Here is a 26,629-nt window from a genome sequence, read left to right on the forward strand (position 1 = left end):
TTTCAGATAAGTTTCAACAGTTTTTTTTTTGAAAATAGTTTTGGCTCATACTTAAAACTAATTAGTACAATTGCTAATAAATATCTTATAACAATTATAATTGTATTGAATAATAACTTATTATTCAAGACTTTGGTTAATTATTATAATTCAAAAACATTTCATATATATCTAAATATTTTAGTTCACAACTTCTATCCCGATAACAAATGCAAAATAAATTGTTATATTTTTTACCGTCTCTATCAGAATTTATTTGTTTTACATTAATACAATATTTGTGTCTGTAAATTTTTCGGCCTGCACATGTTTTTTTTATTAAAAGGACAGATTTTTTATTATAATAGATATAGTGGAGGTATGAGTTTATAACAGTTTTTTTTAATTCTGAAAATAAAGCCAGATTTTATCTAATTTCACCTTATCTAACTGAAAAGGGGTGCTTTCATATAAAATTTGTGAGTAATTTGCGAAAAACCAGAAAAATATCACAAATTTTCTATTTATTGCTAAATAATGAAAAATTAAATTCAAAGTCGTTTTATTCAAAACTTTTATATCGGTTTTTATGGAATTGTAGCTAATTTTATCTAGTTTCATCTTATCTAACTGAAAAGGGCTGCTTTCATATAAAATGCTGTAACTTTCCTTTACCAAATCAAATCAATAATTTCATTATTGTTGTTATTTACTTCACAAAAAATTATCTTCTAGAAAAAGTCTAGTGTTACAACTTACCCCGGTTGAGTCAAAAATAGCAAAAATACCTCTGATAATTTATTCTTTACTTATTTCAAAAATGATTTATTTTTAAGTATTTTTTTTTATAAATCAATGCTAACTACCATTATTTTTATGATACAAATAAAAATGTTAGAACTAGACTCAAGGTTTTGTTTCAACTAACCCCAGATGTAATATTTTTACAATATTTATACAAAAATATTCATACATTATATTAATGATTGATAAATTTGATACAAAATAAAATAAATTAAATTTGAAATTAGTCTATAATAATAACGCTAAACTAAATTTCATGTTAGTAAAATTTTATATTATGACGCACTTGCGCACTTCTGTTTACTTGTGTTTATTTTCAAACAAAATAAGATAAATTTGAAACGAAATAAGATATATAAAATTAGTCGATAATAATAACGGTAAAAAAATTTCATGATAGTAAAATTTTATATTATGACGTACCTTCGCACTTCTGTTTACTTGTATCCATTATCAAACAAAATAAGATAAATTTGAAAAGAAATAAGATATATAAAATTATATATTTGTCTATAATAATAACGCTAAACAAAATTTCATGATAGTAAAATTTGATATTATGACGCACCTGCGCACTACTGTTTACTGCGTCAGCCTGCAATATAGTAATATTACTACTTATCCCTGTTACAATAAGCTCCTAGTTCTCCTTAATATATTTATTATTATTGACATTTATTTATTTAAAATAATTATAACATTCATTTATGAACTTTTTATATTCATAAATGTATAATATATATCACATTTAAATTAGTGATTACTACCTCATCAAATTCATTATTTAACAATAAATATTTGGCTTGTTCGTAGTTTAATGGTGAGAGCTTTGATCTTTTGCCATTTGCTAGAAAATATAAATCTAAATATTATTTTGTATGAAAACAGATTTTTCTAAAAAATAGTAATTAGGACCATAGAGTTGAACAGCATTTGTAAATATAACTTAATCATAATAGCTTATTTTAATAATTTTTTCTGTAACTCATAGAATCATTTTGGTTCTGATTGTTATAATTAAATGTGATAAAAATAATTAATTTGTTTATATTAAGGCTTTGGTAATACTTTGCATATCAGCATGATACTTTAGTTTTATTTTCTAATTTATTTCTTCCAATATGTGATTGATCAATTGGTGTTTAACAAAAATATTTATTTTGTAGAATCCAATATTTAGTTTGAAAAAACGTCTATCAAAAATAAATATAATCCAAGTAGGCCTCCGGCCAAAACGTCACAACAACTGTCTAAAAATTATTCATTCCATAAATTCATTCGGTTATTCACAATAGTATCACAATTTATCAACTTTACCCATAAAAATTATTTAAAAAAAAATCAAATTCAAGTTATAAGAAATGTCTTCTCCTGCATTATACTCAGGTCGCCCTGTTGCAAGACACTCGACTTGGTTGCAAGAAAAATCCAGCGTTGCAGAATGCATGCAGGTTAAATAATAATAATAATAATAAAATATATATATATATATATATATATATATATATATATATGATGATAATTTTGTCGACGTTGATACATATTTGTAATATTTTTGCAGCCCAATTGTTCAATTAAAAAACATTGATAGGGTTACTGATTCTATTTACAGGTTGGACTGCAATGATTGCAATAGTTGTTAAATTTGTGAAAGTTCCCAATATATATACAAGAGGGTAAAGAACATATATACAATATATATATATATATATATATATATATATATATATATAATTCTAGAAACCCAAATCAATTCAAAACGATGCTTTCAGAACTTGATGATATAAACTTGAACCACACTTTTAAAATATCAAATTCTTCCATCCTTTACATTGAAAAAAATTGTGACCTTAGAAAGATAGTTGAGTCTGTACTTATATCCCTTAATACTTCTTGTGTCTACAAACGTAATTTCTTTCATCTCTTACATGACAGTTACAAAGTCATCATTAATTTCATGAAAAGAAATTCTATACAGTTTTAAAATCTTTTGTTTGTTATATTTCTTCTCTGTTTCTCTTTCCCCTTTCGTTTCTCAGACCCCGCTCCCACTCCTTCACCACACTTGCTTTGTAACCTTGATCAGTGTCCATAATGCAACGCTATTAATAACATTAAATATAGGAGGGCAATATGTGCTCTTTCTATTTCTCGTTTGTTAATATAATAGTATTTTACTATTTTACACAAATTTAGTGTTCAATCAATTTTACATCATAATTAATTTTTACTGTGGTTTTTCCAGGTTTGGTATGTATAATTTTCTGTTTTTCATATATTTATATTTATTATAAAACTTTGTATTTATGTAATATGTTTTTTAGATTAAGTGTCGAAATGTTTAATAGAATAAATAATTTTGTTATTGAATCTTTTTTTTAATTCGATCGCGCTGCAAAAATATTACAAATATATATATATATATATATATATATATATATATATATAGAATTTTATGATATGAGTTGGATTTTATGAAGTGGAATCTAGAAAGTTACTAAGTTTTTTCTAAAACTCTCTTAATATTGTGGAATATTGTATACAAGATTTTTGAGAAAAGTCTCTTTTATTAATTTCTAAAAATTATTTGTTAAGTGTTAAAGGAAAGTTTGCAATACATGTCCCGAATTTTATATGGAGGCACTCTTTTTTATTTAGCACAGTAGAAATTAGATAAAATTTACTACAATTCCATGCCAACAGTTGTATACTGTCCAATAGAAATTTATTTATTTTTCCATTTTCGAATTGTATGAAAGTTTGCATGAAGAGCAAATTTTGCAAAGAAATAGAGTGATTGAATTTTAAAATCTAAAAATACAATAGTTTTTGATAGGAAACTATAGGTACCATACAAATCTATAGCAAAGCTGTAAAATTTTCCACTCTAAATTCTTTTCAATCTCAGCCAACCCACTGGACAGTCCACATAACAATATAATTTAAAGATAAATTATCAAAATTTGTTTTGTAATTCAAAAACTACAGAATTAATGCAAAAGCTCAGTAATAATAATATATCAAAATCTTGAAACATTAAGTGTGCCAATTCAATTTAAATAGAATCAGTTTCAGATTAGGTTGGCTCTTGCAAAAACTATCAAGGGATATTTATATGTGGCGTGCTTTGCAGTGGGAAAACTATTTATATATTTTTTGTTAGCTCCTCCTTACACTTATGCACTACATTTGTGATCAGTTAGTTATTTTTGTACTAAACATTTTGTACTAGAAATATTTTGTATGGCAAACCAACGTTTGTCGGGTCAACTAGTATATATATATATATCTGAAACGCAAAGATATAACTGTAAGCATGGAATTGTAGTAAATTTTATCTAGTTTCACCCTCATCTAATTAAAAAAAAGTGCTTTTATATAAAATGTGTGAGTAATTTGACAAAAACCAAAAAATGTCCCGAATTCTCTATTTATTGCTAAAGAATAAAAAATCAAATTCAAAGCCGTTTTATTCAAAACGTTTATATCGGAGTATATATAACTGTTGGCATGAAACTGCAGTAAATTTTATCTAGTTTGTCCTTATTTAACTCAAAAAGAGTGCTTTCATATAAAATTTGCGAGTTATTTGACAAAAACAAAATAATGAAATATTGAAGTCAAGCTCTTCGTATGGGAATATACATTGTGACATGGAAATTTTATATATAAGATATATATATATATATATATATATATATATATATTTATATACATTCTAAATATATACATTTTTTAAATAAACTGTAGTAAAATAGATCACGGTTTAAAAATCCACCTCATTATCAAAAATTTAAGTAAATTGTATCTTTTGGCAATACTATTTTAATGTAGAGAGCAATCTAAGCCATAGCCTCAAATCGGGTGAAATTGCTATTGCTAAATTTCATTTTAGTTTTAGTGTTTTTGGTTTTGAGCGTTATTTTTTCATTATTTTAGTCTATTATTATTTTCCAGGGCGATTCTTGGTACTTAAAAAACAACCCATCCCCATACGAAGAAGATTCAATAACTCCCCATCGCAAAAGGCGCATACGAACTCCCAAATTTCGCGAATTGACAAGACAAAATTCCGGTTACATCGATCCAAATTTTGCATCTAAATCTTCCTACATCGATTCGAATACATACATTTCACCAGAATATTTGCAACCTCATACAACATCTCATATGGCAATTGGACCAGTTCCATCACCCATGAACATAAATAGAGAAGTTAAATTTACATCCAAATATTTGCATCCACCTGTGTATCAAATTAAAAATAATGGTTTGAGACAAGAAGGGACACAGAATTTATTGCAATATATGAGGAATAAAAGACATATGCCAGGTCAATCTGTGAGCACTGTTTTGCAAAATTTACCAGGAGATGCACCTCCTCCAATTTTGCACCATATCAGGAATTATCAACAAGCCCCAGATAACAGACAAGATTTGGTTTCTTATTCGGAAAATAAACAACCAAGAGTTGTCCAAATGACGGCTTGTCCTGTGATTTATTGTTATCCAACATCTGGTCCTCAAATTTTTGATAAACAAGTGGATTTGAGACAAATTCCCAACAATAACCAGATTGTGATGCCTGAAGAAAGAGTTATTTATGAAGTAGTCATACCTCCAAATGTTATGAATCGAACTGTTCCTGTACCTGTTAATTATTATAGACAAGGGTAAATTGGTAATAAATTACTCGAAAAATTTTAATATCAAATCAGAGTAGACATAGAACTTTCTGAAAAATGTTGAGGGAAACTTTTAAGGATTTTGTAATTTGTTATATGTTTGTCGCGGGTCAACGTATGTTTCTGGAAATATGTAATAAATTATAACTGTGAACCAAAAGTATACTGTAATAGACAATCAATAAAATACCAATTGTAGTATGTTTTATCTAGTTTCACCTTATCTAACTCAAAAAGATGTGCTTTCATATACAATTTGTGAGTTAATTGACAAAAACTGAAAAAGTGTCCGAAATTTTTTATATTTATTGCTAAGTAATGAAATATCAAATTCAAAGTCGTTTTATTCAAAACTTTTATATCGGAGTGTATATAACTGTAGGCATGGGATCGTAGTAAATTTTATCTATTTTTTCGTTATCTAACTAAAAACTTTTATATCGGACTGTGTATAACTATTTTTATAGAAATGTAGTAAATTATATCTAGTTTTTCCTTAACTAACTATAAAGGAGTACTTCCATATAAAATTTGTGAATTATTTGACAAAAACTGAGACTACAACTGAAGTGTGCAAAAGTTACTCAGCCTACAAATATCTTTTTACAGGATTTTCTGGTAATGTTCAAATATTAGCAAGTATTATCAGTTATCAAGTAAAAATTCATTGAATTAGGTGTACGTTTGTTTAAACAAATATTTATACAAGTTTCTGCTAACTTTTGTTTATGCAAAACTCGCCTGGAAGTTCTACAATACTAAATACATACAATGTCTATAAATTTTTATATATCTAGGCGTCAAATATCAGAAAAATAATAAAAAATATTGAATATAAATATGTTGTATTTTCTATACTTATATTTCAAATTTAAGCATTTGTTTTTAATATTGTAAAAGCTGTTTAAATTATTTTTTCAATTTTTGTCTGTCTCGAAAACGGCTTGACCGATTTTTATGGGACTTTATCTTATCTATAATTATATCTATGTTATGTAGGATATTTATTAATCGTGAAATTTAACAAAAAAAAGTTTATATTATAGACCCTTAGTTTTTGCATTTTATCTAATTTTCTCAACATTTATTTAAAAAATATTATTTTACCTTATCTCAGTTTATATTTGATATTTAATCATCGTGAACAAAAAAGTTAATCAGTTTATAGACTTTTGGTTTTGGCATTTTATCTAATTTTCTCTCAGTTCAAAATATTGCAATATACTTAAATGTGCCCGTATATCTTATATCTCATGCATTATTGTTTGAATATAATTTTTTTTTTGTTAATTTTGTCAATTTATATTTTCAATAATTAACTAGGAGTAACAATTTTACCAAAAGCTAATTGCACAATTTGCAACTCATATCTTTCAAACAATTTTTGTTTTTTTTATTTTTTTTGCGAAACGTCAAGTTTTATCAGGTTTCACCAAATGCCATTTTAAATTTCGAAACCATAAGCAGTTTTTGAGAAAAAGTTAACATAGGATCATACGAAAAGTGTCCATATTTATTTGCTAATGAGCCTGTCGTGATGTAGAGTTTAAGAACGATTTCAACCTCAACCAGCTCGATATCAAGCAGTATCAAAATTCCACTTGATCACAAATATAATCTCAGGTAAAAATTTGATATCAAACTGCTTGTTATGTTATTGGTTTTTGGTGATAACAGATTTAATATTCCCGAAGCACTTATTTCATTTTGGCAAATTATCTTGACTTATCTTTTATCTATAAGGACAACAAACCAGGACGCGAAAAAATAATTTCTTTGATTTGCTTAGTATTATCTTTATACAACTAACAGAGTAACCAAAAATAACTATTACTCTTTTAATGACCTTTTCAATAACATAAGTGACTTTTGTGCCAGGGAATAGGAACACGATATATTCTTACTTTTGATAGTTTTACACTACACACACAAATTCACAGTTATAACAAGTGATTTTGTAACTCCTCGTGAATTCATGGAATTAAACTACTATGTAGAAACATAACTAATATTCATACAAGAAAGATAAAAAATTGCATTGATTTGCTTATCTAGTATCTTCATATTACTAACAGGGTAACCAAAAATAACTGTTTTTCTTTTAATGACTTTTGCAATAATATAAGTGACTTTTGTGCCAGAGAATAGGAACATAATTTTTTTAATTTTTTACAATTTTGACCGACATACAAAAAGTCACAGTCATAACAATTGATTTTGTGATACCTCGTGAATTTATGGAATTAAACTACTATGTAGAAACATAACTAATATTCATACAAGAAAGATAAAAAATTGCATTGATTTGCTTAGTAGTATCTTCATATTACTAACAAGTGCCCAAAAATAGCCATTAACATTTTAATGACTTTTTCAATAACATAAGTGACTTTTGTGCCAGTAGACAGAAGCACAAACATTTTTTACGTTTTGACAATTTTGACCGACATACGAAAAGTCACAGTCATAACAATTGATTTTGTGACTCCCCGTGAAATCATGGAATTAAACTACTATGTAGAATCAAACTTAATATTTACACAAAATACGATTAATACAAATATATGCAATTGAGTTCATATAATTCCAATTAAATACATAATTTTTATTTTTTTTAAATCATAACTTTAAATTTGTTCTTCTGCACCTGAGGCATGATACAGGCGATCATAGTGGCTGCAATTTTACATTCGCCTCTAGATTCGACTTTTTTGTGTCGTTCATAACAATCATCGACAATGTTTTGCATTTTTTTGTATTCCATCGAAGTTGGCTTATGAAATGGTGCTATGGAGTCCATGTAGTGGTCCACCATAAATTTACCTTCGACCAACTAAAAAATATAAATGATAATTATCCAAGATAAGACTGTCTACTAGAGTTTGTCGGTTTTCAAAAACCGTTTTTTTGCTGAAAATTATGGAATTCGAAAACCGGTTTTTTAGTGAAAAAAGTCGGTTTTCACTGTATAAAGGGAAAATGACAAATATAGCCAAATGTAAAAGATAGATGAAAGCGTTTTGATTCTTGAAATCATATCGGTTCAATAGCATTTGATATCTTACCAGTCTGCAATGGTTCCTACAAAGGTTTTGTATATATTAATTTAAATTTTTATACCAGTGTATATATTAATTTAAATCAGTGCGACTTCTTCTTGAAGAAGTAACTTCCTCTACTCTAACTTCAAAAACAAGTTTTAAACCCTAGAAGTCACAAATTAAAGAACAAAAAACTTAGAATTATTATATCAGGCTTTAAAAACAATTAAGCATAATTTGGTCGCATGTATGAGAGTATTTTCTAATTCAGAAAATTTTGTTAGTAATCAAAGGACATGTCTAAGTAGCAATTTGATAGACGTTCTCAGTTTTTTGAAATCATATTTTATTAAACACAAAAGCAATTAGAGTGTTTAAAATTAATTAATTAAAATTGTTCAGAACAGACAATACCCGAATTTAGCTTAATTGTTTTTAAAACTAAAATTGATATTAATAAGTATGTATCAACATGTATCTAATTTTTTTTTAATTTAATGCATTTTTTTATTTAAAAATGTATTATTTTTATTTATTCGAAAGCTTTCCTTTGACTATCATAGAAATATTTTTATTCTTATATGTGAAAATGATGCATGAATAACGAATAATTATTTTCAACGTTATTTTCAAAGATAAACTATTATTTTTTAGTTCTACTAATTAAAATTAAAATAATTTTGTTTACTATTTATAAAATTGAACAATAAATAAATTCAGTCAAATACTGCTCTAAATAACACTAAATTTGCGGATGAATTACAGAATATTCGAGCAAAACTTTATTTTCTATGTTAAATTCGAAAACCGGTTAGAAACCGGTTTTTTAGTAAAATTAAAATTCGAAAACCGGTTTTCTGAAATGTCGGTTTTTGTATAAACCCTACTGTCTACCAACATTTACTTAAATTTGGAACAATTTTTATAGAAATATGTAAATTGTAAATTGGGTATAATTTTTTTTAAGTATACTTACAAAACCAAATATTCTATAAGCGCATGCCACAAAACAATTATGATCTACAGCTTCTAGAACTTCTCCAAGACTTGTTTCAACTAAAAATATTAAAAAAATATCAATAATATAATAATTATACATTAAAATGACTATTAATTTGGTAATTAGTCTGTCGTGGTTGGGGCCTAAGAACGATTTCAACGTCGACCAGCTCGATATCAAACAGTATAAAAAAAAGTGCGCGTAAGGTTCACACGCGATTAAGTAAAACTTATTTGCTACTGTAGAAGATGGCATTTAAGTAAAAATAAATACATCATATAACAATTTTGAATAATGTTTATTAGTTATAATGTAACACTCGTGATGCACACATTTATTAGTGTCGATCATTATACACATTTATATGATGATAAATCATAAATTATATATTATAATAGCATTAAAAATATGTATAATAATTATAAACAATAATGTAATTAAAGTCATACTTCAAATATAACATGATCGGTTTGTCATTGTAATTAACATTTAAAACTTTATCCTTCATTAGAGAAATGAAGTAATTGCTGATTAATAAATTCAACTATATTCATTCACACAGTGGATTTTGTTAAACAACGCCTAAAAAATATCGTTTTCCCAACTTCACTCATCATGTAATTGTGTTAGAAGAACTTCATCTAATTAAAATTAACATATATTCATTGACTGCTTGTATTTTTTTACTTTTTCGCTGGCGATATAATCTCATTCTTTGAACAGCTGTAATATCTGTCTTGTCTAAAAATATTTTCTATTTTAATAACTTCAAAGATTTATAGAAACTACGAATAATATAGAAATAATTTCTAATCAATAAACTTACATTTAGTACACTGTCTAAATATTTAATTTGTTTTAATATTTTTAAGGAACAGGGTGAAATATTCTTCTGATTCAGGCATTTTTCATTAAATCAACATTTGTACTACGATGTGACTTCAAAATGTTTATTTATCTATGCCGATTTCCTTGTTGATATCGGTACGCATACAACGTTGATGCCGGTACGCATACAACGACAGATCTCTATTCACATACACAACAACTAATCACAATCGACCCGTATAGAAATGATCTTATCGAGAGCGAATTATGAACACTTCGGCCGTAACGGACTTCCGTTGCATTTGTACGGATTTACACCATAGACGCGCCTAAAGAAGTTTTACTTCAGAGGATATAGATATTAGAAGTAATATCAAGTAAACTTGGAATTTAATATCATACTGCGATCTTGATAGTAGTTTAGTGGTTAAGGACGTGGGATAACATAAACTAAGCCCAAGGTTTCCATTTTTGGCTAGCTCGATATCAAGCAGTATAAAAATTCCTTTTGAAAATATAGATCTCAAATACAATCTCAGGTAAAAATTTAACATCATACTGTTTGTTATCTAGCTGGGCATCGATCTCAGGACTAGTTTAGTGGTTAAGGACGTAGACGAATACATACTAGTTAAAAGGATTCCAACCTCGACCAGCTCAATATCAAGCAGTATGAAAATTTCACTTGAGAAAATAGATCTCAAATATAATCTCAAGTAAAACTCTACTAGAATTTCGTATCGTACTACTTGGCATCGTGTTGGCCGAGGTTGGCATCGATCTCGGAATCGATTACGAAGGTTAAAATATTTTTCACATATTAATTTTATTAATACTTACTTATTTGTAATTCTTCTTTTTCAGAGTAGCATTCATGTTTAACATCTTTAAGTTTGTTGAAGATGTCGTTCGTTGACATAGAAGACTGAAATAGTTAATTATAGTACCTAATTAATTTTAATAATATTTTATTAAAAATAGGTTTTTCGTTGTTTTTATACAAACAATAAATTACCAACTTTTACTTAGAAATAAAATAAATAATATTTCATACTCGAAACAATTCTTGGTGCTCGTGAAATAAAATAAAGCATCAAGTTGCTATAAAATAAAATAGTATTTTTGTAGGATTTAGAAAAATACTCTATTCATAAATAAATTAGCCAATTAAAATAGCTAATAGCTAATAATAACAAATAATACATTATTAGCATAATTTTGCGCGACAATTTTTAAATTTTTAAATCCTAAAAAATATTGTTTTTACCCCAAAAACGCCAGTTTGTGCAGCTACTACAAATATAACTAGTACTACTTTTCCATGCATTTTATAACTTTTGTTTTTTTTATTTTCTAAACAATTTATATTCAAATTTTTACAACTTATTATTAAACGAAAAAAATCCTTTTAGTTCTTCAAATTGTTGCATTTTCACTAAACATGATAAAATTTTTCAAAGTTTTTATTGCGTATTGTTTTTTGCACAATTAGAGCTTTTATGACAAGAAAAATTGTAACATTATATTCACGTTTAGTTTCGATTTTTTATGGCTTTGGTAATTGACAAGTTTTATTGTTGTAAATAATATAACATATTTTTGATCTAATTATTTTCCTAAGTTTACCAGTTTTTAGAATTATCAGAGTAAGTCATTTTGTTTCAAACTTTTAGTGGCAACCGTTATAAAAAAAATACTTAATAAATTTAATAATAATAATAATGATTATTATTATTAACAATATTGCTGCCAGCAAGAAAAATATAATATGTTATATTATAATATAATATATGTAAAATTGTCTAACTTTTATATATCTATACGTTTAAGAGATTGCTTAACATTTTGGCGTACCTTAGAAAAAATGGATGTACGTGTGTGTGAATGTGTGTGCGCGTGTGTGTATCTATGTGCGGATACAAATTTTCGATTCAACGATTTTGTGAACACGGATTAATCGATTTGAATAATTCAAAAAACATTCGATTCATATTGATAAGGAGACATGCGTGCTTTTGGCGAAGGCACGTCCAGCCGTTTTAAAGATACGGGGCAAAAAGTGTCAAGAACGGTAATTCAACGGAAAGTTCGATTTTAAATGTTTATTTTTATTGACAAAAAGAAGAATTGCGTAAATTTTTGGGAAGATAGGTCTAGTAGGTCCACTTTTTACAAAAATCTTCACAAAAATATTTTTTTTCAAAATTTTCGAACAATTCTAAAGCTGTTTTTGAAAAAAGAAACTTTTTTTTGAAATTTCAAAAACTTCAAAAATTTATTTTTTTCAAAATTTTCGAACACAAAAAAGTAACATTTTTTCAAAACCTTCTTAATCATCAATTTTTTTCAAAATTTACGAACAATTCTAAAGATTTTTATCAAAAAAATACAGTTTTTTTTTCAAAAATTTCAAAATCTTCAAAAAATTTATGTTTTTCGAATTTTTTTTTTCAATTTTAAAGCTGTTTCAAAGAAGTACCATTTTTCCAAAAAAAATTAAAATCTTCAAAAATTTATTTTTTTTTAAATTTCGAACAATTTTAAATCTTTTTTTGAAAAATTAACATTTTTCCCAAAAATTTTAAAATCTGAAAAAATTTTATTCAGTATTTTCGAACAATTCTAAAGCAAAACAAAAAATAATTATTTTTTCAAAAATTTTTTAATCTTCAAAAAATTTAGTTTTTACAAAATTTTCGAACAATTTTAAAGCGTTTTTCAAAAATTTCAAAATCTTCAAAAGTTTATTTTTATCAAAATTTTCGAACAATTCTAAAGCTGTTTTTCAAAAAAGTACCGTTTTTCTAGAAAATTCAAAATTTTCGAACAATTTTAAAGCTTTTTTTAAAAAAGTAACATTTTTCAGAAATTTCTGAATCTTCAAAAAATTTATATTATTGATATTATATTTATGAACAATTCTAAAGCTGTTTTTCAAAACAGTGCAATTTTTTTCAAAAATTTCTTAATCCTGAAAAAAAAAATTATATTATTCAGTATTTTTGAACAATTTAAAGCTGTTTATCATAAAAGTAAAAGTTTTAAAAATATTCTAAATCTTCAAAAATTTACTTTTTCTAAAATTTTCGAACAATTTTAAAGCCTTTGCTTCAAAAAAGTATAATTTTTCCCAAAAATTTCAAAAACCTCAAAAATTTACTTTGTCCAAAATTTTCGAACAATTTAAATCTGTTTTAACAATTTTAATTTTTGGAACTTGGGCCTTGAGGCACCACTAGTTTCTCATTAAAACAAATGCAAGTGCTTTGAAATTCAATAAATTTATTAATCTGCTCTCGATGTATTCGATAATACAATAATGAAAATATTTAATTTATTTATGTATTTTTCTGTTTGTCATGATCGACAACACAATGCATAGTTCTTTCAGCAATAATGCAGGCATCGTCATTCTTCTCGTCCGTCATAACATCTTTTATACAATTCGCCAAAATGTCTTCCAATTGTGGATTTGGGTTGGAATCAGGTTTTTGTTGAGCATTGAAACCGGCGATCATTGCATCGAAGCTCAATTTACCATCCACGAACTAAAAAAAAAACAAAAAAAAACATAATTTTAACTCACTATTTACTAGAATATTGAAACTTGACTTATAGAGCAAGACCCAATTTGACTTTGAGCTATTATATTGTGAAAACTAGAGTTTGTCGGTTTTTTGGCAAAAATTATGGAATTCGAAAACCGGTTTTTAGTGGAAAAAATTGGTTTTCACTGTATAAACGGAAAATGACAAATATAGCCAAATGTAAAAGATAGATGAAAGCGTTTTGATTCTTGAAATCATATCGGTTCAATAGCATTTGATATCTTATCAGTGGTTTCCAGAAAAATTTTATATATATTAATCTAGATTTTTATACCAGTGTATTTATTAATTAAACCAGTGTAACTTCTTCTTGAAGAAGTAATTTCCTCTACTCAAACTTAAAAAAAAGAATTTTAAACCCTAGAATCGACAAATTAAAGAACAGAAAACTTCGAATTATCATATCAGGCTTTAAAAACAATTAAGCCTAATTCGGTCGCAAGAATGAGAGTATTTTCTATTTCAGGACATTTTGTGAGTAAACAAAGGACACGTGTAAGTAACAATTCGATAGACATTCCCAGTTTTTTTATTTTATTAAACAAGAAAATAATTAGAATATTTAAAATTAATTATTAAAAATTGCTCGGAATAGAAAATACACGAGTTTAGCTTAATTGTTTTTAAAACTAAAAGTAATATTAATAAGTATGTATCAAAACGTATCTAATATTTCTTTATTTATTTATTTTTTTAAATAATTTTTTATTTTTTTATTTAGAAATGTATTATTTTTATTTATTTGAAAACTTTCCTTACACTGCCATAAAAATATTTTCATTCTTATATGTAAATGTAATGAACACGAATAATTATTTTCAAAGTTATTTAATCAAGACAAACTATTATTTTTTAGTTACTCATTTTTTTACTATTTTGTATTGCTTACACCTGTGCCAGGGTTAAGGTTTATTTGGTCCATTTTACCTCACCCAGGTGTAAACTTTATATAGGTTATATAATAAAAAACTGTCGAATTTAAAATTAGTTTCTACATCTTATAAAAACAATTTAATAACGTTCACTTAAAAATTACAACAACGTCTCGTAAACTAAACAACAGTGCTCATAACCAAAAAACTAAAGAAAATACTTTTGGGGTAGTTATTTTCAAACATTTATTTTCTGATAGCAACGTCGTAAAAATCCAAGTCATGACTGGTTATACATCTTTTGCCCTCTACTTTCAAATATTGTCGTGAAAAAAATCTTAACTTATTTTTTTAGGTATCTGATGGTGGACTATTGTACTCTATGAGTTATTCTCATAAAATTACTTACATATCCCAATTTCTGGAAGACACAACCATGGAAACAGTACTTGTCTGGTTTGTTATTAGTGACTGGAATTATTGAAAAATATATTAGAATTAACAAATAAAAAAACTAGTTGTCAGTTGCATTTTGCCTTAAGGCAAGTCGGATGAACGACGAAGATTCGAGATTCATCTATTTTTTTAAGTAGAATGTTCAGCTGTTTATTTTTTATAGTCCAGTCATTATGTATAGCAAGTTCATCTCTGAATTCGAGATAAATACTTGTATATTGACTTTTAGAAGTTGTCTTAAAACCTACATATGTAGCGTACACCCTACCATATGTAGATATTGAGAGGTTTTTTGAGACAATTTTAGGGTCTCAATAAACAAGTATTTACAGACCTACAATTCGGAATCTCGAATTCCGAGATTCTAACCTAATTTAAGTTAAATGACCGGACTATTGAATATAATTTTTGCTTTTACTAAAAAATAATCAATTAGATTTCCAATTGATGGCTTTCAAACATACTTACTCGTATAATGTATAAATTAATTGAATTTGTTTAACACGTTTTATTTCATCAATTTTGTGTTTATTTCGTGAAATGTATTATATTAAAGTGTAGACGTCAACTGCAATCGTAATTAACCGCTTATCATAGGCCTATAATATTTTAGTATGTTATTTTAGACTACGAGATCTATCGTTAAACAATATTTCATCATAATCATCAAAAGAAAAAATTATTAACATTTAATTACGAAGAAATGGTCGAACGTTACCAACAACTAATCAACGCGATTCCCAACCAATATCTTTCGAACGGTTTTTGAATTTTTAAAATCGGTTGCAAATTTTAGGCTCAAACGTGAACGAAAATTTCTACACTTTTCTGCTATTTACAAAGAAACGGCTTGGCTGATTGTCGCCCAAATTGATAAACGCTAGTCCTCATCGAGATACATCGAATGGCTTTTAAATTTTTGAAATCGGTCCAGCTATTTTTGAGAAAACGTAGATTAACGGCAAAAAATCTGATCACACACACACAAACACACACACACATACTTTTTCCAAACTTGGTCTCATTCGATTCAGAATGGCTTGAAACGTCGAGAAAACATAAAATTCGCGAATCGGATTTTTTGATGAAAACATAAACTTCTCCTTCGGGAAGTTAATAATGAATAAAACTTACTTATTTCTCCTAATTCTTTCACATTAACATTTTTTTCTTTGATGCATTGCATAATTACTGTATTCATTGTTTTGTCTGCGTTTGAGAACTTCTGAAATATCAAAAATAATAATATGAGTATTTATATTGTATTATCATACATACTATATTATATTTAAGTAAACAAACTAGTTTGTTACATATAATTTATTTAGTTTTAATTATTATATACAGCTGTTGTTTACTGAATAAAGAGTAGGACATTATTCAAAACTTCCATACGTTCAAATAAATTTTAAATTAATTACTCAACTTTCAAACAAATTTTATATAACATTAAATTGAACTCATACCTGTAATATGTTATAATTAAATTTTTGTGTATCAATTTCCAACTTACCATATTAATGCAGACTAACAAAAACGCCAAACCCCAAACTTTTTACAAAAACCCATTTTCGTTAAATTTTTAATTATATCAACTCCAAATATTGATTTTATGAAATCATTAAATATTAATCATATGCGACTTAGGTTTATATATGCACACAAACATGTATAAATTTTTACTTTATCAAAGTGATTTTTATTACAATTTGTTGTAACAATTTTATTTGTTTCGCCCATGAATTTAATGTCACGGTTTTTATTTTGTGATAAAAATATATATAAAAAATATATTTTTATATTGCATTGCATTCGATAGAAATTTATATGATTGCAGATTTTTGCGTATAAAAATTGCATTATAAGATATAAGTCTGAGTCTCCAAATGTATTTTTTACTAATTTCTCAAACTTGAAAATTGATATCTCACCTTTACAGACTAATATTTTGGCAAGGCTATGTTATAGAAAATTTTTCATACTAAATATTGACAAAAGCCAAGTGGTTGGTGTGCAGTCAGGCGTTTTTCTCAGGTTGTCAGATACAAAACCTAACCTAGAAACCGCACAAATGTCAAAAAACGATGTTAGATAACAGGGTCTTTCTGAACCAGATTTATAACATACGAGTGACGTTGCAGTTTATGTGTAAACGCCTGAATGCACAGCAAATACATGACATTTTGACTATATTCAGTATGATTCAGTAGCATAATGTATGGAAGTTGGAGAGTAACATGATGTTTTTTTCTAATGTTGATATAATTTTTAAGCAAAATAAGTAAAAAATCATTTTTAATAAATAAGCGAAATGTTTTTTGAATTAGATGATTCGTTTTTTGATTAGATGATCTATGTTCTTTTCATAACTGCTATCTTTTGCCATTTTTGCTCTGTTTCTCCGAAACTACCGAACCTACCTTTGCCAAAAACTAATCACCACTTTTCTTCATCATTACAAACCGATCCTCCGTTCTATCAAAAACTCGATTTATATTTTCTGCACTCTTTGCTCCGTATCTCCAAAACGGCTGGACCTGCCTTTGCCAAAAACTAATCAGCACGTCTCTCTATTATAAGGAATCGAATGTTTTTTAAACCATTCAAATCGGTTGATCCATGCTCCCGAAAACGTGGGTGAAAAATTGTATCCACACATATATACACACACAAGACTATTTTTTTTAAAGTATGCCAAAATGTTCAGAGACCTCTGCAACGTAAAAATATGCAAATATCTATTTTTGGACGATTACAATAACTTACCTTGCAAGAAGTTAACTAGCAATTTTCCTTAAGGCAAGTTGCATTATTAGGCCTATAATATTTTACTACTATGAATTTATTGTCATACAAAGTTTTATGAAAATTTTTATGAAAGTTTTATGAAATATTTTTGTTTTTTACGAAAGAGATCTTCACCAAAAACTATAGTTTCCAATACGATTTCCGATCAATACCTTTAAAACAGTTTGTAAATTTTTAAAATCGATTACAAATTGTGAATAAAATGTGAAAAATCAGCTTATTTCAAATTTGGCCCCCATTCGATTCAAAATGACTTGAAACGTCGAAATAATATAATATTAGATTTTCCGACAAAAGTAAACTTTTCTTTCAATATAATAATAATATGAAAACGATAGTTTTTACATAAATCAAAAACATTTTAGACATGATAAGGATTTTTTCAAAGGATCTTTAATATTTATTTTTTTTGTTCATATCTTTATTTTATCATATTCTTCAATATTTATTGTTACTAAAAATTGTACATTTTGAACAAATTAATAAAATGTTCTTTAGTACAGCAAAGGAAATGCGTTTGTGCATACCAGGCTTGGTCTTTTGTCTGGGTATGTCGGACTCTCAGACTAGGTCTTTTGTCTGGGTATGTCGGACTCTCATAAAAGATGGCCATACGATTCTAAATGAAATGTCGAAAAATAAAAAAAAAACATATCTCAAAAGAGAACAACTCTTTAAATGTATTTACACCCAGCATATTGTCTTAAAAATATATATTATTTTGATCGGCAAGAAATCTATGCAAAATAAAAATGTGTGTATGTGTGTGTGGATACAGTTTTCAAACAAACATAAAAGCTTTGCATAGCACTAATTATATTAATTATAATAAAATACTAAAGCAGTTCATGACAAAACAATTTTATTAGCATCCATATATCCTTTTTTTATATATCCATATATTTTCTATCTATTTAAATTTGATTTGATTTGCTTCCATATGAAGATCTTGCATTTTTCTTCTAAAACATTTGCTTATTTGACCTCCAAGGGTGCATTCGTCTTTGGGTAACCCTTTGTTGATTTCTAGGCCACATTCATCGGAAATTTTGTTAACCACGTCTCTAACCCTTGGGTCAGGGGAATGGACTAAAAATTGTTTGACTTGGTCTACTTGTAATTTACCTCTTTGTACCTGGAAAAATAAAACAAAAATTAAATTTGAATAGAACAGCAACCGGGAAACTTTTTTAATCATTACCCCAAAATTTTTTTTTATCCAAATTTATATTTTCAAATTATTTTATTTTGCAGAATTATTCCATCGATACGTTATGATTTAATGTACGCACATAATATATGAATAATTATAAGAAATTTTCATTAATTTTTTTTTTAATTGAAATTATTTACAACACACTTGATTCGACTTGTTGAATAGTGTGATGTGTTAAGTTTCAATAAATTATAGCTGAATTTGTAAAATTCGTCATCAATTTCTGAAAGCTTCTTTAAAAAATTATAAAAGAAAAAAAATATTACCCTCATGGAACAGAGATTTCTTCCATACGGACAACTACGTAGCAAATATAGTAAATATTAATTAAAATAAATATATTTTGCTCTAAAAAGATCTATTTTTACTTCTTTTGGGGTAATTTACCCCGGTTTCCTAACCACTAGAATAGAGTGTCATAGTAGAACTAGTGGTATATTGTGCAAATATATTGAAATTTTATATTAAAATTAATATAGTGTAGAGTGTGGTTCGAAAATTTAAGATTTGAAAGGTTTAGTACCTTTATCCCAAAAACAAGTAAAGAATGGCATTTTGTGTTGATACTATTTGAAAGTAGAGGGAAACGTGTAATGTGTGACCAGCCATATTTTCATTTAACAGAAGTATTTTTGTTGTTAGTATGAGTACTGTTATTTAGTTTACGATACCTAAGTTATAAAGTATACGTTATCTAATTGTTTTATTAGGTGCATTATTATTTTTTTATTATTTCATTAACTTACCACACCCAAACGTCTATAAATGCATCCATTAAAACACATTAATTTTGGATTTTCTGCTGGATCTAAAAATAACAAAAAGTACATAATATGTCATTAATTGTTAATAAACAATTATATGTCTCATTTGAAATTAAACTGAATATTTTTTTGTAAAATTTAAAATAAAAAACTTTACTCACTGCCTTGTAATAACAGAGAAGGTATATTAAGATTTAATTCTCTGACGCAAAGTAAGAAAGCCTCATCTAGGTCATCTAATTCATCAATCTGAAATAAAAAATGGATTAATGATATATATATATATATATATATATATATATATATATATATATATGGTATCCCAGAACTCAACCTAAATTAGAAAAAAATTATTTCAAGTTGTTTGTAAATTATGAGCTTCTTAGTGCAACCTAGGACTTTGGTGAAATTGAAGCTGTTTTTTTGGTCATTGTAGTTAACTTTTATTAATATTGTTCATTCAAAATTGAAAACTGTAACCCTAAATATTTTTTGAACCACAGACAAAAATAAAGACACAATTGCAGGAAGTTTTCTGCAATTAAGACTATTCGTTATATAATGATTTTATAAATTCTTATAATTTGAAAAGCTTATTTGAAAAAAGTGTTTTAATAGGCAATAGGCAAGTTTCATCAAAAGTTTGTGCAATTAATCAGGATTGTAAAAGAGTAAAATACTTTAAAAAAACGATCAACATTTTTTGTGATAACTAGTTATAAACCAGAAAAAGTGTTTTAATATTTATGCTGAATAATGTAACTCAAGTACTTTATATTGAATAGAAGATTTCTATTAATCATATAACTTCAAAAGCTCGGTCATTCTTGACTAAGATTGTTTTTATTTATCAAGTTTTTAAAATGCATAAAAACATTTAGTAATTATGAATGGCATTTTTTTTTATTCATTCATATTATATAACAATCAGAGTTATTCACAGACCCTATGAGTTATATGGATAAAATATAAATAATAATAATAATGATAATCACAGAAAGAAATAAAATAATAATAATAAACAAATAAATAAAATAGATTAAAAATAAAGAAAAAAAATTAAAAAAAATAAAAAGAGACGTGTTTTTTGTAATAACACATTTACGACTAATATGATGAATATAAAATTATCACAAATTATTATATTATTTTATAGGTTTTAGTATAAATTAAAAATATCTATATATTGCATTAATACTGTTTTAAATATTAATTAATATTTTTTTACAAAATATTTACCGAATGAGAAGAATATGCAACTGTAACTACTGCCAAAAATATGGCTATTTTATACAAAAACATGTTTTAAGAAATTTTCAAAAAAACAAATATTATAGCAACAAATCACTAACAAACTGTAGAACTGGTCTCATTGTTTATTATTAAATTATGAATATCAACTTTGTCTTATCGATTCATTTTTATTTGTTATAAAAAAATGTTTTAGTATTTTGCATTTGCATTTCAAAAATCCACTCAACCATATTTATAGAGTTTTTTTTGATTGATAAAACTATGAAAGACTGAATATAAAATGGTAAAATATACAAGAATTTTTAAATAACTAATGGGGTAAAGTTTGAAATAATTAATTGTGATTAAATTATGAATAGGTATATTATATTTTTTGGCCTAAGCTCAAATTAAAGATTAAGAAGCCATTTTTTAGATTTGTTCTAAATTCTTTTTTGTCTAGGTTCTACGAGTATGTTACTTTATTAATAATAATAATTACTTACTTAATTAATACTTAATTAATAATAATGAAGGTATTTAAACAAACGCTCATTTTTTGGTTGATTATAATAATAAAAAATGAATTATTCATAATTAATATTTGTAATGAATAATCACCGTAATAATTAATGCTTAATTGATTGAAATATTTACAGAGAACTTTTTTATCATTTAAGTGTCGATAAAATCGCATTTATTTTATATGACAGTTTCTATAACGAATACCCAATAATTTAAAATCTAATAATACGAGTATATTTCTTCTGAGATTAATATTATTTTTTAAATATGAACTAGCATCACATTACAAAATATCTATATTTTTACTTATCGTTCTGTTTTTAATAAAATTATACCTTGCATCATTATAAAATACAAAATTCTTCGAAACTTCAAGAAACAATTTCTGAAATAAACTGAACATGAAACAATTTCTGAAGTTTTGAAAACAATAAATTCTACTATTTTTCATCACATTTTATTATACTATTACATTTTATTATAATACTAAAAACAAGGTAGTAATTTCAAAAATTCAATAGAAATAATCATAAATCATTTTACCAATAACAAAACGATACTTTTAAGAAAAATATTACTAACTTATAACGAAAAAAATATATAAAAATTTAACAAAAAAATTACCATTAATTATATATTGTCTTTGTGCTTTATTTGCCACAATAATTTTTTAAACCATTTTTTATAATGAAAATTTAACGAGCCTTTGAGTTGCAGCGCAGACTTCTCAAACTTCGTGGATGTGTAGATGGCAACCCTAAGGTTGGCCCTTTAGAATAAATTTATCTTTTGGATAAATTTATTATTTTATATTTCCTTTCTAAAGTGGAAATACAATTCCTTCAGCACCCATTGTAGTTATAATACAATCAAAAGCCTTGCTTCCTACTTCACAATCATCACTTCCAGAAATGGTAGAGCAGGAGGCTGCTGTAGATTTAGCCTAGATAAAAATAATTTTTTTTATTATAAATAAATAATGAATTAATCAATTAAACCTAAAGCCACCATGAACGTTGCTGTCGTTGCTGTATACATGTGCAAATGATTGCATGCGCAATCAGGCGTATTTTCATAGTGCACACAGATGACTCAAGTGTATGTAAAAAACATGTCAATAAGAAAATGTTAAGACATGACTTAAAAATATATATATTTTTTAACTTACCGTAGGGCAAGTTATAGTAATCGCAAAAAAATCGAAAATGAAAATTTTTATATATCTTTACGTTTCAGAGGTTTCTGAACATTTTGGCATACCTTAGAAAAATGGATGTATGTGTGTGTGTGTGTGTGTGTGTGTGTGTGTGTATGTATGTATGTGTGTGTATGTATGTGCGGATACAAATTTTCGTCGACGATTTCGGGAACACGGATCAACCGATTTGAATAATTTAAAAAACATCCGATCCGTATTGATAAGGAGACGTGCTGATTAGTTTTTGGCAAAGGCAGGTCAGGCCGTTCCGAAGATACGGGGCAAAAAGTTCCGAAAACGGTAACTCAGTTTTTAAGAGAACGGAGCGTCCGATTTTAATAATTCAAGAAACATTTTATTTGTATTGACAAGATGAAGAATCGATACAACTTTCATGAAGGTAGGTCCAGCGGTTTCGGAGATATAGAGAAAAAAGTAAAAAAATGAGCCATTTGGCGGTCAAAAATGATCATTAGACATATGCACATCAAATAATCAGACATTTTATAGAGATTTTAACAATAAGTATACATTTTGTTAACATTCCTATCGGTTCCGTACCAATGCTTATGCGTTAGACAGCGACGCGGCGCTTACGCGCTTTATATTTTGTCCCTATGTAGTTAAAGCAGTACGATTGCTTTGAAAAAAAAGTTCAGATCTTCCACAATATGTCAAAATAAAGAAAAAAAAATTTTTTTTCAAAAAAAACAAATTTTTTTTAAAAAAAATTTTTTTTTAAAAATTTTTTTTTTCAAAAAAAAACTAATTTTTTGTCCAATTTATAGTTTCTCAAAAATCTTATTTTTTCAAAGTAATTTTTTTTCAAAAATGTTAATCGTTTTAAAAAAAAAAAAATTTTTGGTACGGGAAGTTCCAGCAAGTTTAATTTATATATTCACAGCATCAAAAGAAAATTCAAAGAGGGTTAATAGAAATGCTTTCAAATAAAGATATTTTTTTATAAATTTGAATTATGTATTCGCTATAAAGTAAAACGAAAATACATGTGCAAGTCATAGGTTGCGCAATTAAACAGTATTGTTTGTGACCGGCTTAAGAAATATACTAAATATTATAAATATATTATATTGGAAATATGTTTTTTCTGTTTTGTCCAATTTGGATTAAAACATTAAGAGTTTGTCCTAGGTTACTTGTACTTTAAGAATTATATTAAATATTAAAATTAAACTATCTTGAACAAATGGGTTTTCTGGTTGGTCTAATTTCAATAAAACATCTGGAGTTTGACCTAGCTCATTCTACTTAAATTTTATTATTTGACTACTTATTGTGGGACCTTTCAAGAATGTCTTAATTTGACAGATGATAATTCTAGAAGTATTAATATAATATATCAAAAATTGATAAAAATCAAATAAATTAATTTTTTACTTGATTTTTGCTTACCACTTCTATTTGAGGTGCTCCTTCTCCAAAAAGCATTGTAGCAGCTTTGATTAAACCATCAGAATTGAATTTGCTTCCATCAACCTTAAAGAAATAAATATAACTTTTTACTATCAATTATATTAATATAACATTTTATTTTATGACCCTTATTTTGGTCACACTTATTTCTTTCATATTGAGCTGAGGAGATAACATGGAGCAATTAAAATAATAGGTACAGAAAAGTTGTACTTATATATTTTAATGGGTGTAAAGTTGACCTTATGTTATTTTGACAATTGTGCTATTTGGATGTTAGTTTCAAACCTTTGACAGTATTAACCCTTTGCCCTCGCAAATCCCGAAATTAATATTATTTTGCCTCCAGAGCGGCGCCGTCCGAGTGGAAAGGGTTGAATAATAAATAATAGATTTTTGACAGTTTTGTGATTACTAACATATTAAGAGCCAACTCCAAGTAAATAAAATCAAAACAAAATAGGTGCACTGAGAATGCCAAGTCTTTAAGATGTTCTTTATAAAATTTTGGGGGGTTTGATAACATAGTTATGCTATCAAAGAATAGGTTCATTAGACATATATATATATATATATATATATATATATATAAATAATTATGTTATCATATTCTTTCTACTCACAACTCCTAGAGCATCGCAAATGCATTTCCTCATACATTGGGCTCCTTTGGAACTGACATCACCAGCTCCTTTCATCGCAGTAATATCATCTAATAAAAAAATAATAATTATTTACAATTATTTCATCATATTATAGCAATCTTTTGAATAAAGATTCTGTTTAAAAATACTGAAAAATATGGTTAAATTCAAGTTTTTTTACCTGGTGTTGCACCTGTAGCTTCAGTACATTTTGCGACAACGTCTACAAAAAGAGCTTTGGTTTCAGCTTCTGACATAGCAGCCTGAAAATAAAAAAAAATATAAAAATTCCAAATAAAACATACATTTTTTTAAATTATATATGATCTCTAAAGTTACTTCTAGATATAAAAGTTTCAAATAAAACGACATTGAATTTGATTTTTTGTAATTTAGCAATAAATAGAAAACTCGGGACATTTTTTTGGTTTTTAATAAATTACTTACAAACTTTATATAAGAGCATTCTTTTTGAGTTAGATAGGATAAAAATAGATCAAATTCACTACGATTGTAAAAGTTATATACTAACTACTTTTACCATACTAACTGTTATATACACTCCGATATAAAAGTTTTGAATAAAATGACTTTGAATTTGATTTTTCATAATTTAGCAATAAAAAGTAATTTCGGGACATTTTTTTGGTTTTCGTCAGCTTACAAATTTTACATGAGAGCTCTCTTTTTGAGTTATATAGGGAAAAAACCAGATAAAATTTACTACGTTTTGATGCCAACATTTATATACACTCCGATATAAAAGTTTCAAATAAAACGACTTTAAATTTGATTTTTATTATTACCTCAATATTTCCAATAGCTGCAACGACCACAAAACTAATAAATAAAATTTTCGACATTTTATTAAATTTTCTTAAATTTGTTTCAAATATAAATAGAATTAAATACAATTAATCTTGTTACTAAAACAATTTGAATATTTAGTGAATTTTATAATTCAGTATCGACTTATATAATCGATCTTGCTATGTTTATCCTTGGTCAATAAAGTGATGTAACAAATCTATTTTATCATGATTTTCGATAATTTTCAAATGATAATAATAATATATAGATTATTAACAACATTTACTTTATATTTAAAGCATTTATCATTTAAAAAATAATTTTCTAACTATTTTTTATATAAAAAACTACTTTCCAAAACATTTGTTCTTCCTTCAACTAAACAACTATACAAATTTTTATAGTTATTTGTTAGTTGGATTTATTTTTAAAAATATATTGAATCCAAATCTTATAAAATGTTTGATATATATTATATACATATTGTTATTATTGCAACCATAATGCGATTTACCTAATTAAAAAAAACTGCATTTTTAATACACAATTATAAATGCTTAATTTTTTGTTATAATGAAGAATTTAATTCAAAACACAATACTTTCCATTCTTTAAACACTTTTTACATACTAATTATGCAATCAATATTTATAAAGGAAGAAATGTTAACCCAAAAAGATATGCTAATTTTATTTAATTTTTACTTTTAAAATATTTTCTAAAA

The 26,629-nt window shown here is 26.2% G+C and overlaps 4 protein-coding genes across 5 annotated transcripts in view; 1 reads left to right on the forward strand and 3 right to left on the reverse strand.

Moving 5' to 3' along the window:
• LOC113389432 overlaps positions 1-5,617 on the forward strand; it is a 290,888-nt gene extending 285,271 nt beyond the window's left edge. For both annotated transcript variants that reach the window (XM_026626466.1, XM_026626465.1), the window contains exons 4-5: positions 2,170-2,234; positions 4,741-5,617. In XM_026626466.1, coding sequence (XP_026482251.1) covers positions 2,229-2,234; positions 4,741-5,460 — 726 coding nt within the window. In that variant the 5' untranslated portion in view covers positions 2,170-2,228 and the 3' untranslated portion in view covers positions 5,461-5,617. The remainder of the gene's footprint in view (positions 1-2,169; positions 2,235-4,740) is intronic.
• Positions 5,618-8,082: 2,465 nt separating this feature from the next.
• On the reverse strand, positions 8,083-11,664 carry LOC113389547. Its single transcript, XM_026626569.1, has 4 exons — positions 11,605-11,664; positions 11,178-11,262; positions 9,486-9,565; positions 8,083-8,301 (listed from the first exon to the last, which is right to left on the reverse strand). The coding sequence occupies exons 1-4, from the start codon at positions 11,662-11,664 to the stop codon at positions 8,083-8,085; spliced, it is 444 nt and encodes a 147-aa protein (XP_026482354.1).
• A 1,943-nt stretch (positions 11,665-13,607) lies between these two features.
• Positions 13,608-16,808, reverse strand: LOC113389435. The gene is made up of 4 exons (XM_026626469.1): positions 16,787-16,808; positions 16,408-16,498; positions 15,227-15,288; positions 13,608-13,885 (listed from the first exon to the last, which is right to left on the reverse strand). The coding sequence occupies exons 1-4, from the start codon at positions 16,787-16,789 to the stop codon at positions 13,676-13,678; spliced, it is 366 nt and encodes a 121-aa protein (XP_026482254.1). The 5' UTR covers positions 16,790-16,808; the 3' UTR covers positions 13,608-13,675.
• A 2,183-nt stretch (positions 16,809-18,991) lies between these two features.
• LOC113389548 lies at positions 18,992-21,399 on the reverse strand. The gene is made up of 4 exons (XM_026626570.1): positions 21,301-21,399; positions 20,223-20,310; positions 20,044-20,105; positions 18,992-19,216 (listed from the first exon to the last, which is right to left on the reverse strand). The coding sequence occupies exons 1-4, from the start codon at positions 21,361-21,363 to the stop codon at positions 18,992-18,994; spliced, it is 438 nt and encodes a 145-aa protein (XP_026482355.1). The 5' UTR covers positions 21,364-21,399.
• Positions 21,400-26,629: the final 5,230 nt, after the last annotated feature.

Source organism: Ctenocephalides felis, unplaced genomic scaffold (assembly GCF_003426905.1).
Source record: "Ctenocephalides felis isolate EL2017-DRISC unplaced genomic scaffold, ASM342690v1 CF-g0.4_SCAFFOLD_03573, whole genome shotgun sequence".
Lineage (NCBI taxonomy): Eukaryota > Metazoa > Arthropoda > Insecta > Siphonaptera > Pulicidae > Ctenocephalides > Ctenocephalides felis.

Coding starts and splice junctions, on each gene's coding strand:
- LOC113389547 (XM_026626569.1), bottom strand. CDS start 11,664: ATGCATGGAAAAGTAGTACTAGTTATATTTGTAGTAGCTGCACAAACT. Junction 9,566..11,177: donor AAAAGAAGAATTACAAATAA/GTAAGTATTAAT, acceptor TAATATTTTTAG/TTGAAACAAGTCTTGGAGAA. Junction 8,302..9,485: donor CTTATAGAATATTTGGTTTT/GTAAGTATACTT, acceptor TATATTTTTTAG/TTGGTCGAAGGTAAATTTAT.
- LOC113389435 (XM_026626469.1), bottom strand. Junction 15,289..16,407: donor GAAAGAATTAGGAGAAATAA/GTAAGTTTTATT, acceptor CAATAATTCCAG/TCACTAATAACAAACCAGAC. Junction 13,886..15,226: donor TCTTCCAGAAATTGGGATAT/GTAAGTAATTTT, acceptor TTTTTTTTTTAG/TTCGTGGATGGTAAATTGAG.
- LOC113389548 (XM_026626570.1), bottom strand. CDS start 21,363: ATGTTTTTGTATAAAATAGCCATATTTTTGGCAGTAGTTACAGTTGCA. Junction 20,311..21,300: donor TTGCATATTCTTCTCATTCG/GTAAATATTTTG, acceptor TTTTTATTTCAG/ATTGATGAATTAGATGACCT. Junction 20,106..20,222: donor TTCTCTGTTATTACAAGGCA/GTGAGTAAAGTT, acceptor TGTTATTTTTAG/ATCCAGCAGAAAATCCAAAA.